Source organism: Tachysurus vachellii, chromosome 22, assembly GCF_030014155.1.
Source record: "Tachysurus vachellii isolate PV-2020 chromosome 22, HZAU_Pvac_v1, whole genome shotgun sequence".
NCBI classification, from domain to species: domain Eukaryota; kingdom Metazoa; phylum Chordata; class Actinopteri; order Siluriformes; family Bagridae; genus Tachysurus; species Tachysurus vachellii.
The window spans coordinates 18,626,913-18,642,023 of record NC_083481.1 but is presented as its reverse complement, the minus strand read 5'-3'; the positions used below and the strand labels follow the sequence as shown (position 1 = coordinate 18,642,023).

Below are 15,111 nucleotides of genomic sequence, written 5' to 3'. Positions count from 1 at the left end.
GAGACTTCACCTTTAATGTGTATTACTGTTAGCTTTTTCATCATGCTAATACGCTAACCTAAATGCTAGCCGTATCTATAGGATGTAAATTAAAGAAAAGCGCGATGACGTCAGAAGGCATTTAAATTGTAACGGTTTTAACGGTCACGGAACATCAGGAGGACATCAAACACACTGCACGCTGTTTCTTCGTAACCATGGAAACTAGGAAGCTAACGCTCGTTCAGCATCCACTGATTTGTTTACACGGCTGTTTAGCAGCTTTATTTAGCACTGTTTTGTACGAGAAGGTGAAAGATTCAGGATTTAAACTCCGGGTTCAGTGATAAAAGTGAAAGTGCTGAAGGAGACTCACTTCCTGTTGCACACGTCAACACGCAGCCTCTAAAACACGCCGTGAATCACGTACCTTCTGCCAGAAGAAAAGAGTCGACTTCTGTCCGACATCTTCATCTCACAAACATTCCGTGTTAACGCGGTGGATTTGGGGATAAAACGTGGGACTACAATCACACCGAGATTTAGTGTGGACAAAATCAGTGCTCATTTAATTACGAATCACTTCACTGAATCGAATCTTTTGAGCTGAATCGTATAGGAGAATCAGACTGTGTAAGTTTTGATTCATTTGATTCATCCAGAAAACCTTTGGATCAAAATATTCTTGGACTTTCCTGAATCATGTTAGAACCTGATTGTGTAAGAAAAAAGAAACACAAACTTTTATTTAAATTAACAAAAAACCATTTTGTCCCAAAGTGAGAGGGAGTAAATAATATTCAGACAGTATTTATTATAAACTATCACTGAACAAGGTTTAGACCAGTGTCTGATGTTTCGGTTTTAATGCCAAGCACAAAACCCTTTAGAAGTCGAAGTTTGTGAAAATAAATAAATAAAAATAATTATAAATCTGTGTAGATTAACTTGTCATTTTAACTGATAAACAATAAAGTTTAATAATGATGGCTATAAATCACAGTTTATGTTGTTGTATCTGTTAGGAACTAAATGTTACCTAGAAGCAGTTTAAAGTTTAAGTTTCTTATAACTAACAACCAAATAGATGTGTGTCCAAAAGATACACACACTCACTCAAAGCCAGTTTAACGTTGTTAGAACATATAACAATCAAATCAAATACAATTCTAATGAAATTATAAGTAGATTAAATTAGAGCAGTCACAACTAAAATGTGTCACTGGAACAGAAACAAGGCCAAAAGTGCAGAAAAGTGTATAAAATCTCACCCACCTCTGACTGAGAGAGGAATAAACTCCAACACTTACATGATCAGACACACAACACAACGCACCATGGAGACACTCATACACACACACACACACACACCTGCAACAGGTCCTCACTGAGCACCTTCACACACTTTAGCTTCCCAAGTACTCAGTGAATGCATGTGCACTTGTACTCTGTTGTATTATCTTATTATTTTTAAAAAAAAAATCTATTGAGGTACTTTTGTGTTTCTGATACAAAAAAATTGCCTGGTACGAATTGGTTTAGATCCACAACACCTCCTCATCCACCAGCATCCAGAGAACCACCGTGCAAGCGCTTCAACAACGTGTGCTGGAGAACCAAGAACATCATCATGTCCCAGTTCACCTACCGGACAACAGAGCAGGAGGAGGAGAAGAAAGCTCCAGAGACACGAACTAAGCCAGAGGGGAGAGCGCACGGGTTCGGGGTGAACGGTAGGTTAAAGTACTAGAACACCCACAAACACTGACCCAATCAGTGTGGTATGAGATGGGGCGGGTGGAGGCAGAAGCATAGATGGAGGTGGTGTTGGAGGACAGGGTGGTCTGGAGATCCTCTTCACTAACTTTAATGTGTTTCACAGCTGTGGCACTTTTGACAGAACAGAATAAATCTGTATTACACATTCGCACACTCATGCACGCACACTCACACACACTCACTCACACACACACACTCACTCACACACACACTCACTCACTCACACACACTCATGCACGCACACTCACACACACTCACTCACTCACTCACACACACACACTCACTCACACACACTCATGCACGCACACTCACTCACACACACACACTCACTCACACACACACTCACTCACTCACACACAGTCATGCACGCACACTCACACACACTCACTCACTCACACACACTCACTCACACACACTCACTCACACACACACACACAGTCATGCACGCACACTCACACACACTCACTCACTCACACACACTCACTCACGCACACTCACACTCACTCACACACAGTCACTCTGCATCCTAAAGGTTAGCAAGGTGACTTACGTTAACATTCCTTCTTCAGAATGCTGATGCATACATGGCAAAAAAGTGACAGAGAAGGGGAAAAAGATTTTATTTACAAATTAAAGTGATGCTTTACATTTTATACACATGTTTCTATCATTAAAGGCACTTGGGAAAAGATTAAATGTTTAAATGATATCACAGTTAAGAAAGTCATTCCAGAACAGTATCATTACTCATGTGTGTGTTTAGAGGAAATTATAAAACATGCACTGACATCATCGTTGCCTTCTGATTGAATGCTGTCAGAGATGTAGGTTTTTAGTATTAAAAAAAACATTTTGAGCTTCATTTCTGTTCTGTCAGAAATCTGCTACAGGACATGTTCAGGGTCTGAACTCTGAGGTGTCCTTCTTGAGTTTTACACTAAGAGGCTAATAGCATGAAATAAATCTGTAGCCTCCAGATTTAGAAATGCTAAAACATGTCCTGCCTGGCTCTGTGTGGTGTAAAATATTTCATTGGTTATACAAACTGCTTTATGCATTAAACATAAAAAAAAGTCTTGGTTCCTTCATGGCTCCAAAAATAAAAGAATTCAGATCAGTGAGCTTGGATACATCAAACCAAACAGACAGGGAAACGAACAGTGATATAAAGGACAACTTGCTATTCCTGTGACCTGAAGGTCGTGAGGTCAAGGATTTTCATAATTCTCAGCTGCTCTGATTTCACATCACCTCAATCATAACAAATCTCTCTGAGTAAAAGCGTCAAAGTAAACAATAAAGATAATTAAGCAAGGGGAAAGAAGAAAGCGCCAAATAAAAGCAGATACCACTGCATGAGAAACAAACAAACAAGAAAGCAAAAAAAACCAACACACTTCAAGAATACTTTCCTAAACAAAAAAGTGGAATGTGGATCCTCACTCTGTTCTCAGTGAGCTCGGTACATACAGACATGTGCACATGACACAACTCACTCGGAGTGTGTGTGCGTGTGTGTGTGTGTGTGTGTGTCCGTTCAAATAATCAAAACTGCACCCATCCTGGTTTCACTGTTTCCTGAGTCATGCTGCAGAGAGTGAGAGAGAGAGAGAGAGAGAGAGAGAGAGAGAGGGAGAGAGACAGAGAGAGAGACAGAGAGAGAGGGGGGGGGGAGAGGGAGAGGGAGAAGGAGAGAGGGAGAGACACAGAGAGGGAGCGAGAGAGAGAGAGAGAGAGACAGACAGAGAGAGAGAGACAGAGAGAGACAGAGAGAGAGACGGAGAGAGAGGGAGAGAGAGGGAGAGAGACAGAGAGACACCCACAAAGAGAGAGAGAGAGAGAGAGAGAGAGAGACAGATTTCTTATTTGTAATTACAGTAATACGTTGTATTAATTTGATGAATTAAATTGACGTTCACAGTTCACACAAATCATCCATTATTCTGATGGTGAAAAACACTGATCACTGATACTGAAACATTGATACTTTTGCAATAATAATAATAATAATAATAATAATAATAATAATAATAACAAAAACTACTAAATGAGCACTTCTCAAACTTACGCTCAGAACTGATATTTCTGTTTAGATTTTTTTCCCAGAAAGAAACAGAAATATTATTGAACACACAGACAGTTATGTCAGTAAACATGCCTCATAAAAACTAAACACACCCCTCACCTAATCCTCCCTCCCTCCCTCCCTCCCTCCCTTCATGATGCTGATACTGACCCTGATCCTGCAGCAGTAAAATCCCCCCACAGGTCCTGAGAGGACTGAGGTTGTGGAGCCGGAGCTCCAAAATCCTGCAACAACCCTTAAGAAAGAGAGAAAGAGAGAGAGGATGACTGACTGTGGAGATCAGGACACTTCAGGTTTGTGCACACAGGGTTGGAGTTGCAGGATTTCATTATGATCAGGAGGACATATAACCCTGAAATGCTGAATTGTATAGTATTATCCCATAATAAGAGATCTCTTATTGATTAGTTTATTAAAGCAGTCTGTGAGAGGAGCTTTAAGTACACAAAATGTCCTGTTACCTGTGCTCTGTTGAGTGGGTGTAGTGACCTGATGGGCAGACACAGGAGGAGGAGAGAAGAGTCCACCACTTTTCCCAGCAGGAGGAGGTGGGAGAAGACCCCCAGCAGCAGCAGGACGTGATTTAGCTCCAGCTGTGTCCTTCTTCTTTATGTTCTGAGACAGAGAGAGAAAGTGTCTAATAGCCTTGTACACAAGTGGGTGATAGTCCTGTTTATAACAGGATAATAATTCTGGTTATACCTCTGTAATAGTCCTGATTATAAGCATGTAAATGTGTTTGGGATTTCACCACACTGCCTGTCTCAAATCTCTGATCAATGTTCACATTCCCTTTGTACAGATACAGTTTCAGGTGATTTTTCGAGTCAATTTAAAAGAATCTTTTTTTTTTTGTTTTATTAAATGATTCACTCCCAAGAGTGTTGCTAAAATGTCTAGTATCCATCATCATTACTTAATTCTTTATATTCTTTACATGTAGACATACATCATGCTCTGTGACTGTCTCTCACCCCGATGCTGATCTTGATGGTCTGACCCTCTTTAAAGCCGAGGTCCAGTTTAGGAGCTGCGCTCTGATTGGCTTCCTGCTTTGCCAGTTCACCTTCCTGTTTCACCCACCTGAGAGAGGAGACAGAAAGAGACAAAAAGTCCCAAACCGACAAAATATATGATTTTGAATAAAGCTGGTTAATGAGTTTATAATGAGTTTGCATTTAAAAACTGAAATCAGTCCATTCAAACAGGCAGAGGTGGGCGGAGTGTGTCTGGAACCTGAAGTATGTGAACTCCGCCCATCTCCACTGTGATTGGCTGGTAGAGACAGAAAATAATTTAACATCTTCAGTCCAAGCTTCTTTTCCCTTAAAGTATAGTGAATGTTGTGTCCAGAACACAACGTACTGTCCCACTGACTCACTTAAAATGATCCTGTAGGGCCACGTTAAAGTCAAACGAGTCCCCGCGGTCCGCAAAGCCGAGCCCAATGAACGCGTGTCGTCCTGAAACACAAACAACAAAACAATGTTATTTACACTATAAGATCTTAAATATTTCAAAAATTTGTGTCAAAGGTCACGAGAGAAGTATAATGGCGGTAAAAAGAGAAATGGAGAGAACAATAAAAAGAGAAAGTATTGTGGCGTCATTAACAAAACATTAATAATGAAAAAACAAACACAAAATAAACCTGTTGCTAGGCAACAATGAAATGTAGATAAAGCTGTTAGTTAGTTAAAGGCAAAAATAATTAAAACTTTAACACACAAAGAGAGTGACTCAAATAAATACCAGTGTCTTTACCTTTTCCATCTTCAATCTTGATCACAAAATAGCGACTGGAATCTGTTACAGCTTCTACAGATGCATCAGGGTACTGATCTACTGAAGCCTGTGCAAACAGCTCACCTGCACACACACACACACACACACACACACACACACACTCAGTACCATTACCTGGCAAAAAAAATTACAACTCCCAAAAAGACAGTGGCTGGCACGCGCGCAAACTCACACACACAGAGGTGCACACACACACACACACACACAGAGGTGCGCACACACACACACACACACACAGAGGTGCACACACACACACACACAGAGGTGCACACACACACACACAGAGGTGCACACACACACACACAGAGGTGCACACACACACACACACAGAGGTGCACACACACACACAGAGGTGCACACACACACACACACACACACAGAGGTGCACACACACACACACACACAGAGGTGCACACACACACACACAGAGGTGCACACACACACACACACAGAGGTGCACACACACACACACACAGAGGTGCACACACACACACAGAGGTGCACACACACACACACACACAGAGGTGCACACACACACACACACAGAGGTGCACACACACACACACACAGAGGTGCACACACACACACACACACACACACAGAGGTGCACACACACACACACACACACACACACACAGAGGTGCACACACACACACACACAGAGGTGCACACACACACACACACAGAGGTGCACACACACACACACACAGAGGTGCACACACACACACACACAGAGGTGCACACACACACACACACACAGAGGTGCACACACACACACACACAGAGGTGCACACACACACACACAGAGGTGCACACACACAGAGGTGCACACACACAGAGGTGCACACACACAGAGGTGCACACACACACACAAAGGCGCACACACACACACACACACACAAAGGCGCACACACACACACACACAAAGGCGCACACACACACACACACACACACAAAGGCGCACACACACACAAAGGCGCACACACACACACAAAGGCGCACACACACACACAAAGGCGCACACACACACAAAGGCGCACACACACACAAAGGCGCACACACACACAAAGGCGCACACACACGCAAAGGCGCACACACACGCAAAGGCGCACACACACGCAAAGGCGCACACACACGCAAAGGCGCACACACACGCAAAGGCGCACACACACGCAAAGGCGCACACACACGCAAAGGCGCACACACACACAAAGGCGCACACACACACAAAGGCGCACACACACACACAAAGGTGCACACACACACACAAAGGTGCACACACACACACAAAGGTGCACACACACACACACAAAGGCGCACACACACACACAAAGGCGCACACACACACACACAAAGGCGCGCACACACAAAGGCGCGCACACACACACACACACAGAGGGGCACACACAGGCTCACACACACACAGAGGCAAACACACAGGCACACACACACATAGAGGGACACACAGATGCGCACACACAGACGCGCACAGACACACACAGAGGAAGTCGTGGCCTAATGGTTAGAGTTTGACTCCTAACCCTAAGGTTGTGGGTTCGAGTCTCGGGCTGGCAATACCACGACTGAGGTGCCCTTGAGCAAGGCACCAAACCCCCCAACTGCTCCCCGGGCGCCGCATCATAAATGGCTGCCCGCTGCTCCGGGTATGTGCTCACGGTGTGTGTGTGTGTGTGTGTGTGTGCACTTTGGATGGGTTAAACACAGAGAACGAATTCTGAGTATGGGTCACCGTACTTAGCCGTATGTCACGTCACTTACACACAGACACACCCACAGACAGACACACCCACAGACAGACACACCCACAGACAGACACACCCACAGACAGACACACCCACAGACAGACACACCCACAGACAGACACACCCACAGACAGACACACCCACAGACAGACACACCCACAGACACACACCTGTGTTCTTGTCCTCCAGTTTGATAAATACAGTTTTGGCCTTTGCAGTGATCTTCATGCGGCCGCTCCATGACGGTTCGTCCAGCTTCCAGTCAGCAGCACTGATTAATATAATTTACACACTAATCACATCACATTTACCTTTAGATTTATCACCATTATGTAATTCACATATGCAGCAATAATAATGACGTCTGTATGGATTTTTATTTATCCTGAGAGAAACTTTTCATTTTATTTACAGACAGATTGATGTCATCAATATGGAGCTGTTAAATTACGATTTTATTTAGTTTTAAATTACTCAATAATTACATTTTGTATGATTATTATAACACTGTGCTGTCGAGTAAAATAATTAAATATTAATTAAGCGTTTTGATGGAAGCGCCGCCACTCTGTACCTCCGGGCTTCCGTACTCCGTCAGGTCTCGTGCCATTAACAGTCAGTTCCCGATTTCGCTTCAGATCAACAAATAAATTACACAAACATTTGTAGCTAACGTTCCAAACGAAATACTCGCGTCGGCACACAATATAAATGTAATGAAAACCCGATTAAACCTGACTTTGACACCTGTTGCTTTGTTAGCAGCAAGCTAACACACCTGAGGCGAATTTCAGTCACAAGCAGGTTCACGCGCGCTATTACAAATATACCGTTATGTAAATTTAGCGTGTAGTTTGTGTAAGAGCGGCCCAATCAGTGCGTTTTACTGCTCGACTAATTAGCATATGTAAGATCTTCCCGGAACTTTGACATCCGTATAACAGCTCGAGGGGGAAAAGTGTCGTTAATAAAGTTATTACGGTTTGTTATACTCACCGATATCCCCGATTAGAAGACCGTGGAGGAATCCTGTACACGTGAACCTCGGGTTTCACGCAAAGAATCGACTCGTACGTGTCGTCCGCCATCCTGCACTTTTCCCAAAGTTTCTGTCAGCTCACCTGAGCAACAACAGCGACGAACTGCGCGAGGCACTTCCGGTCTAACGCTGAGTGCCAAACGTACAAAATAAAAGTCTCAGCCCATAGCAACTCTTTACACAGTGACTTAAACATTTATTTACATTTAAGATTGAGCCACACACACACACACACACACACACACACACACACCTACAAAATAAAAGTCCAAGAGACCAAATAAGAAAGACTAAAATATTACACACACACACACACACACACCTACAAAATAAAAGTCCAAGAGACCAAATAAGAAAGACTAAAATATTACACACACACACACACTCACACATACACGCTCACACACACACACACAAACACACTCACACACACACACAAACACACACACAAAATAAAAGTCCAAGAGACCAAATAAGAAAGACTAAAATCACACACACACACACACACACACACACACACACACACACACACACACCTACAAAATAAAAGTCCAAGAGACCAAATAAGAAAGACTAAAATATTACACACACACACACACACACACACACACACACACACACACACACACACACCTACAAAATAAAAGTCCAAGAGACCAAATAAGAAAGACTAAAATATTACACACACACACACGCTCACACAAACACACTCACACACACACACACAAAATAAAAGTCCAAGAGACCAAATAAGAAAGACTAAAATATTACACAAACACACTCACACACACACACACAAAATAAAAGTCCAAGAGACCAAATAAGAAAGACTAAAATATTACACACACACACACACACACACACACACCTACAAAATAAAAGTCCAAGAGCCCAAATAAGAAAGACTAAAATATCACACACACACCTACAAAATAAAAGTCCAAGAGACCCAATAAGAAAGACTAAAATATTACATTGATTTTGTTGGTAAATTAACACATAAAATTATTACATTTTGTATGTTTGGATTATTAACATAATTTATCATTATCATTATTACACAATATCCTATAATGAAATAAAAATAGTGAGTGTTTTTAGCGCTTTTGTGTCTGAAGGACCCTCTGAAACCTTGGGTTATTGAGATGAGACCCTGATGTTAGGTGAGGAGGTCTCTGGGGTTCCAGTGTTCAGTGGGTTTGAGTCAGAGACACGGCTCTGTGCAGGACGCTCCAGTTTCTCCACTGCTGCTTCCTGCTTTGTGGTAACAGTTTGGAGAAGAGCCGCGTACGAGTGTGAGGGACAGGCTTGGAAACGGTTTGTGCTGTATTGCGCATGTTCAGGACTAATCAAATATCATTATTGACACAAAGGAAATGAAGAAAGAGATGAACTCCAAAACCAAGTTTATTTGAAAGCACACGGATGGAGCTGAGGAACACGAATGTAGACAGGAATCAAACAAGAACGTCACATCACATTAAAACATTTCTAACACAATAAGGCAAAGGCTTGTGGAAAATAAACACTTCCACAGAAACACAGATCCGCCTGAAAGATTTAATTATGGTTTGTGAATCGCCGCTAAGCAGCAGAGATCTGCTGACTCCTGCGTTAAACCTCAAACAGGATGCAGGAAAGAGGTTCTGCTGTAAAGTTAAGGGTTCCCAGCTAAATAAAACAGAACTCGATCCCATCTCCGTTAACAATGAGCTCCTCCAGGGTGATCTTTAACCGAAGAACCGATAAGGGGTCTAAAACCGGTCGTGGCATTACGGCTGTGCTTTCAGTTAGCTTTATTTAGTTCTATGGAAAGAAATACTCGGTGGAGATGCAGGAATCAGCACAAAACTCAGACGTAGACTCAACGGTGTGTGCGCGAATGGATACGAGTTCTGAAATCTGAACCCTGTAAGATAACAGAAGAAACAGCCTAATGACGAGAGCAGAAAATATAGTGTTTGGTCAGTTAAAAACGAAGTGACACATCTACAGTGTATTGTATAGTTTGTTTAGTATAGTGTTATTTATGTCTGTACTTTTGAGAGTCACAAACAGCTGGAACCAAATTCCTTGCATGTGTCAACAACACACTTGACCAATAAACCTGACTCTGATTCTGATTCTGAAATAGGCTTGTGGAGTTTTTCTGCATCAGTGACTTGTGTGTGGATTAACACCTGCCTCTGACTGAAGGAAGTCCATCTTTACTCTAAAAGCAGAATTAATCTGGGCTCTTAGGCACTGGATAAAAATGACATACTGTACCAGACTGTACTGTACCACCGGATCATGAAGTTTAATCCTGGTGCTTCAGTAAAACGAGGGGGTGAAATGGATTATCATTTATTTTAAAAAGTCTCCCAGAGCTATTAGATGACTTTCATTGAAAGCACAGCACCTATTAAACAGAGCCCATGGCCTGCGTGTAAATAACAAGCCTTACACGTTAAGAGCTGGATGATGGTCAAAAATTTTTTTTAGTAAATTTACTGGAATTTATTTGAGTTAAAGGGCTGCTGCAGGACTCACAGAACCTCAGCTTTTAACCTCTGACCTGCTTCAGAGCTGCTCTGAGTCATAAACACCAGAAAAAAAAGATGGCTGGAGTTAAACAAGATCACTTGAAATACAACCCACAGTATTTCAGGCTGTAAGTGAACATCTCAGAATCTACCATAGCTCTGCACACACACACAAACACACACATCATTGTGCTCTCTGGCAGCAGATGGCATTCTGTGAGTAACTCAGTAAGTCCATCACACTCCAGTCATGCCTACAGGTATTACGAGCTCATCACCTGTTAAAAGTTTTTTTAATGGTCATTATGACTTCAGAGCACTGACGACGAACAGAAAACAAAAGGCTGCAAGTATTTTTTTTTATGGCGATCTTAAAAAAAATATTGTTTTCTCAAAAGCTCTTAACGTTGTCTCTGTGATTCGGCAGTACCTGTTTTCAAGGATCACCGTCACTCTGTATCTCGTGAGCCGCAAACCGTTTAAGTGACATTTGTCAAACATCACAGCGTAAAACATGGAGTTAAAATGTTAAATATATATAAACTGTGCGGTCAACAGACACAGAAACTATTCCATTCTCATTGAACTTAAAATACATATATTTCAAAACAGAAACAAAAGCTTAAAACACAAAGCAAAAGCAGGCAGAATAATCAGACCCGTTTACGGCTGTACTCCCGACTCCTGTCCCCTTTATATAAGATTATTGCTGTGTTTAGTTTTACTGTGTGTTACATCATCAGCCATCAAATTAAAAGTGAATTCAGGCAAAAATGAAACGTCCACAACAGACCATTTCCTTCTGTGTGTGTGTGTGTGTGTGTGTGTGTGTGAGAGAATCATCCCACAGCCCTAAACTTTTGTGGACATTTCATCTTTGGACAAACTGTAAAGCCTCGGTCAAAAACGAGGCTCGTTTCAGCCCAATCAGTTCTGTGTCGTCGGAGTAACGTATCAGAAGGGAGCTTTTTTTTCTGGAGGTTTTCATGCACCCTTGTCCACCTCCCCTCTTCTGGCTTATTCTTCAGTTCAGATGAACTTCACTGGACTTCCCTTTCAAGGCTTGGTTGACATCACTGTACACACTGGGAGCTGAAACTTCCCAGAAGGCACTGCAGCCTTTTCAAAAAGGGTGAGAATCATGTTGTAAAAAAAAGAATAACATTACGCTTAAAAATATATAACTTTTGATTAGCTCCATGTTGTACACGGAAGCTTACTGAACAGCACGCCAGGAAATTAGCATGCTAGTCAACCAGCGCGTTTGTGAGCCGCTACAACTTTGCAGAGAGTTTAAAGCAGGAGGCTCAGCTCATTAGGGGAAGTCGACAAGGGCGCTTTGAGCCGTATCGAAACACTGCAGTGATTGCTGCCTGGACCCCAGTGAGTGTTACTGATAAACTCACAGTGTACACACCTAGACAGTGATCACACGGTCATTATGTCCTCCCTCGCTCAGACAGAATAGAGGAGACGGACGGGAGCTCTTGACCGAAGCGACTCTGGTTTTCTTTTTTTACGGCCTCTCTATCCGTCTCTCTATCTTCTGAGGCAAAACCCTGCCGTTCCGTCCGGCCCCCGGGGCTGCCGAATAACGTTACTGTTGGAATGAAGAGATTCTGATGGCAGTCTAAAAAGAGGAAAACGTAAACATTGTGATGTTAAAGTTAATATTAAAATCCTGTAAACATACAGAAGATTCAGCTTTTTCTGTACAGTGCAACAGTGCTGACTTGAGAGCATGAGGTTACAGGAAGCTACACAACCTGAACAACACACAGGAAGATACACAAATGACCCGGGATTTGCCAGGGGTTTGTTTTTCAGGGCAGGTTAAACGTGTTCTGGAGAGAATTGCACCTTTAGATCCGATAAATTGTTTCTGTAACGTGTGACTGTAAAATGATCTTTAATAAATGTTGCGTTTTCAGAACCAATGACTGTAATGATGCACAATAACACCAGATAAGATCTAGCATTAATCCACTAGTCATAATATTACAATATAATTCACGACTGTAGTTTAAACTCACACGAGGACAACAGTCAGTAAAACACGTCCTGTCCGAGCGTCTCACCTGTCCGAGTCGTCTCTTTCCCTCGCAGGGTCTTCAGCACTTGTGCTACCCAGAATCCTCCTCCGAGCCTCGGCGTACTCTGCTTCCCTCTGCTTCAGAGATTTGGGCTGCTGTGCGGGTCGAGAGGCCGCGCCCTGTGCGTTTAGGACCCCGTTACAGGGAGGGCGCTTCAGGATACGGATCTGAGGAGGCGGAGCCGCGGGCAGCGAATCGTCCTGAATCACCACACCCGTCTTCACAGGTACACTTCTGATAAAGTACAGAACAGAGCCTACATCAATCGACTTCAATCCTAGATATGATTTGTTTTAAATCCATAAAGAAATGTGAATCAAAGCACACTAAATTTTGTATGGCATGTTGTAGCCTAGTGCTTAAGCTGGACGACCAATGGGAAGGTTGTGAGTTCGAATCCCAGGCTGCCACTGTGGGGCCCCTGAGCAAGGCCCTTAACCCTGTTACTCAGTTGTATAAAAATGAGATTAAATGTAAGTGACTCTGGACATAAGTGTGTGCTAAATGCTGTAAATGTAAATATTCTAAACGGTGTTTCGATTCGTTCGTGCATGCGAGTCGATTCCTTATCGATTCGTTTAAAGGAGTCGTTTTTGGCTATAACTCTTAACTCTTAAAACTCTTGTCTCATTGTAAAGCGGTGAAAGTGTGAAACAGATCTTACTCAGATTTCTGACTGATTTTCAGCTTCGCTTCGAGCCGCCTGTCGATTTCCTGCAGACAAAATACAAGTGATTCAGCTGGCATTAGGACCCGGGGGACCTCCCAGTTACACTGCCGTTAGCCAGTTAGCTCGAGTAATGCTAAGTGCCACAATTCACACAGAAAGCATCAATATGCACGAAAGACAACAAATAACCACAAAAATGCTAATATAAATTCATTACACGTTGGTTTGCGGTTGTAATTTCTAGCCGATATCCTCTGAATAGTAGAAAAGCTGCGCTAGTCGGCTAAGCAACAGATGCTAATGATGAGCCGTCAGGCCTGTGAGCCGCTACACAACAAGCTAATGTAGCTAATGTAAGCCAAACAGATTCCTCTAAATTAAATGTCTTACTCCGCTATCCGCTGCTTCTTCCCAGTTATCGAACACATCTTCGTCCTCCATGATTCGGAAACTAATAGCTATTTAGCCGCACAGGCTATAACGAATCAACAACAATCCTACACGACTCTTTCGCATACTTTTATGTTCGGTAAATTGTAGTGACAGCGGGAGCCACTAGAGGGCAGCAAAGCTGCGCGTCCCCTAGCGGCTCAGAGTGGTAGTGCAACTTTAACATAAACAAACAAACAAACAAACAAACACTGAACGGATAAAAAGTTTACACTCCGTTAAAATGGCAGATTTTTATCATTTTATATCATTGAAACCGAGATAAACGATGTCAGAAACATTCCCACCCTCAATTTCATACGAAAAGGAAAGTAAACACTCATACTGTGACATAGTCACACTGACTTCAACATTTTGCTTTAATGTAAAATGACAGAAGGTTCTGCAGGAGCAGGGATGAGGACCTGTGGCACAGGGATGAACAAAGCCTTGGCCTTTCACTTCTTATATCCAAAATAAGTTCAGTATTAACTACAAATCCACATTTTTTTGCTCCCTAAATGACTAATGCTTTTCTGAAGTATTTTGGCATAACGTGGACGAGTTCATGATGTTCCTCAGAGAAACACCAACAAATCTTCATGTCCACTGAGTCGTATCTGTTTTGGTGGTTGTGAACATTCTGGAACATTCTCTCTGATTCACACTGATTTTACAGGAAACCACTAGACCACATTAACATGTTAACCCTGTGCCTAAAAATAGAACAAAGGTAAAACAAACAGTTCACATGGAAGGAAAAGTACAAATTCGATTCCGTTTTCTTTCTCACACTGAGGCGTGTTTTACTAAAACTTCTATCACCCTTGTGTTTCATTTTCACTCAGTATTAAGTAGGTGTACGATCAAATCCGACTGCGATAATCAGACACAAATTTTTACACAACAGGAGATGGAAGATCAAACACTTATCTGGTTGTT

At 42.5% G+C, this 15,111-nt stretch overlaps 2 protein-coding genes across 3 annotated transcripts; both read right to left on the bottom strand.

The window, feature by feature from the left end:
* Positions 1–2,354: 2,354 nt before the first annotated feature.
* On the bottom strand, positions 2,355–8,585 carry necap2 (NECAP endocytosis associated 2). 2 transcript variants are annotated; one of them, XM_060858406.1, is made up of 9 exons: positions 8,410–8,585; positions 7,584–7,684; positions 5,609–5,713; positions 5,226–5,307; positions 4,819–4,927; positions 4,306–4,459; positions 3,995–4,079; positions 3,827–3,843; positions 2,355–3,346 (listed from the first exon to the last, which is right to left on the bottom strand). In XM_060858406.1, exons 1-9 carry the CDS (start codon positions 8,499–8,501, stop codon positions 3,342–3,344), a joined length of 750 nt encoding a protein of 249 aa, XP_060714389.1. In that variant the 5' UTR covers positions 8,502–8,585; the 3' UTR covers positions 2,355–3,341. The 2 variants fall into 2 exon arrangements, with proteins under 2 accessions (XP_060714389.1, XP_060714388.1); XM_060858405.1 differs by lacking the exon at positions 3,827–3,843 and having other exon boundaries at positions 8,410–8,583.
* Positions 8,586–9,841: 1,256 nt separating this feature from the next.
* On the bottom strand, positions 9,842–14,282 carry LOC132838154 (SUZ domain-containing protein 1-like). The gene is made up of 4 exons (XM_060858338.1): positions 14,131–14,282; positions 13,735–13,784; positions 13,056–13,304; positions 9,842–12,607 (listed from the first exon to the last, which is right to left on the bottom strand). Exons 1-4 carry the CDS (start codon positions 14,179–14,181, stop codon positions 12,517–12,519), a joined length of 441 nt encoding a protein of 146 aa, XP_060714321.1. The 5' UTR covers positions 14,182–14,282; the 3' UTR covers positions 9,842–12,516.
* Positions 14,283–15,111: the final 829 nt, after the last annotated feature.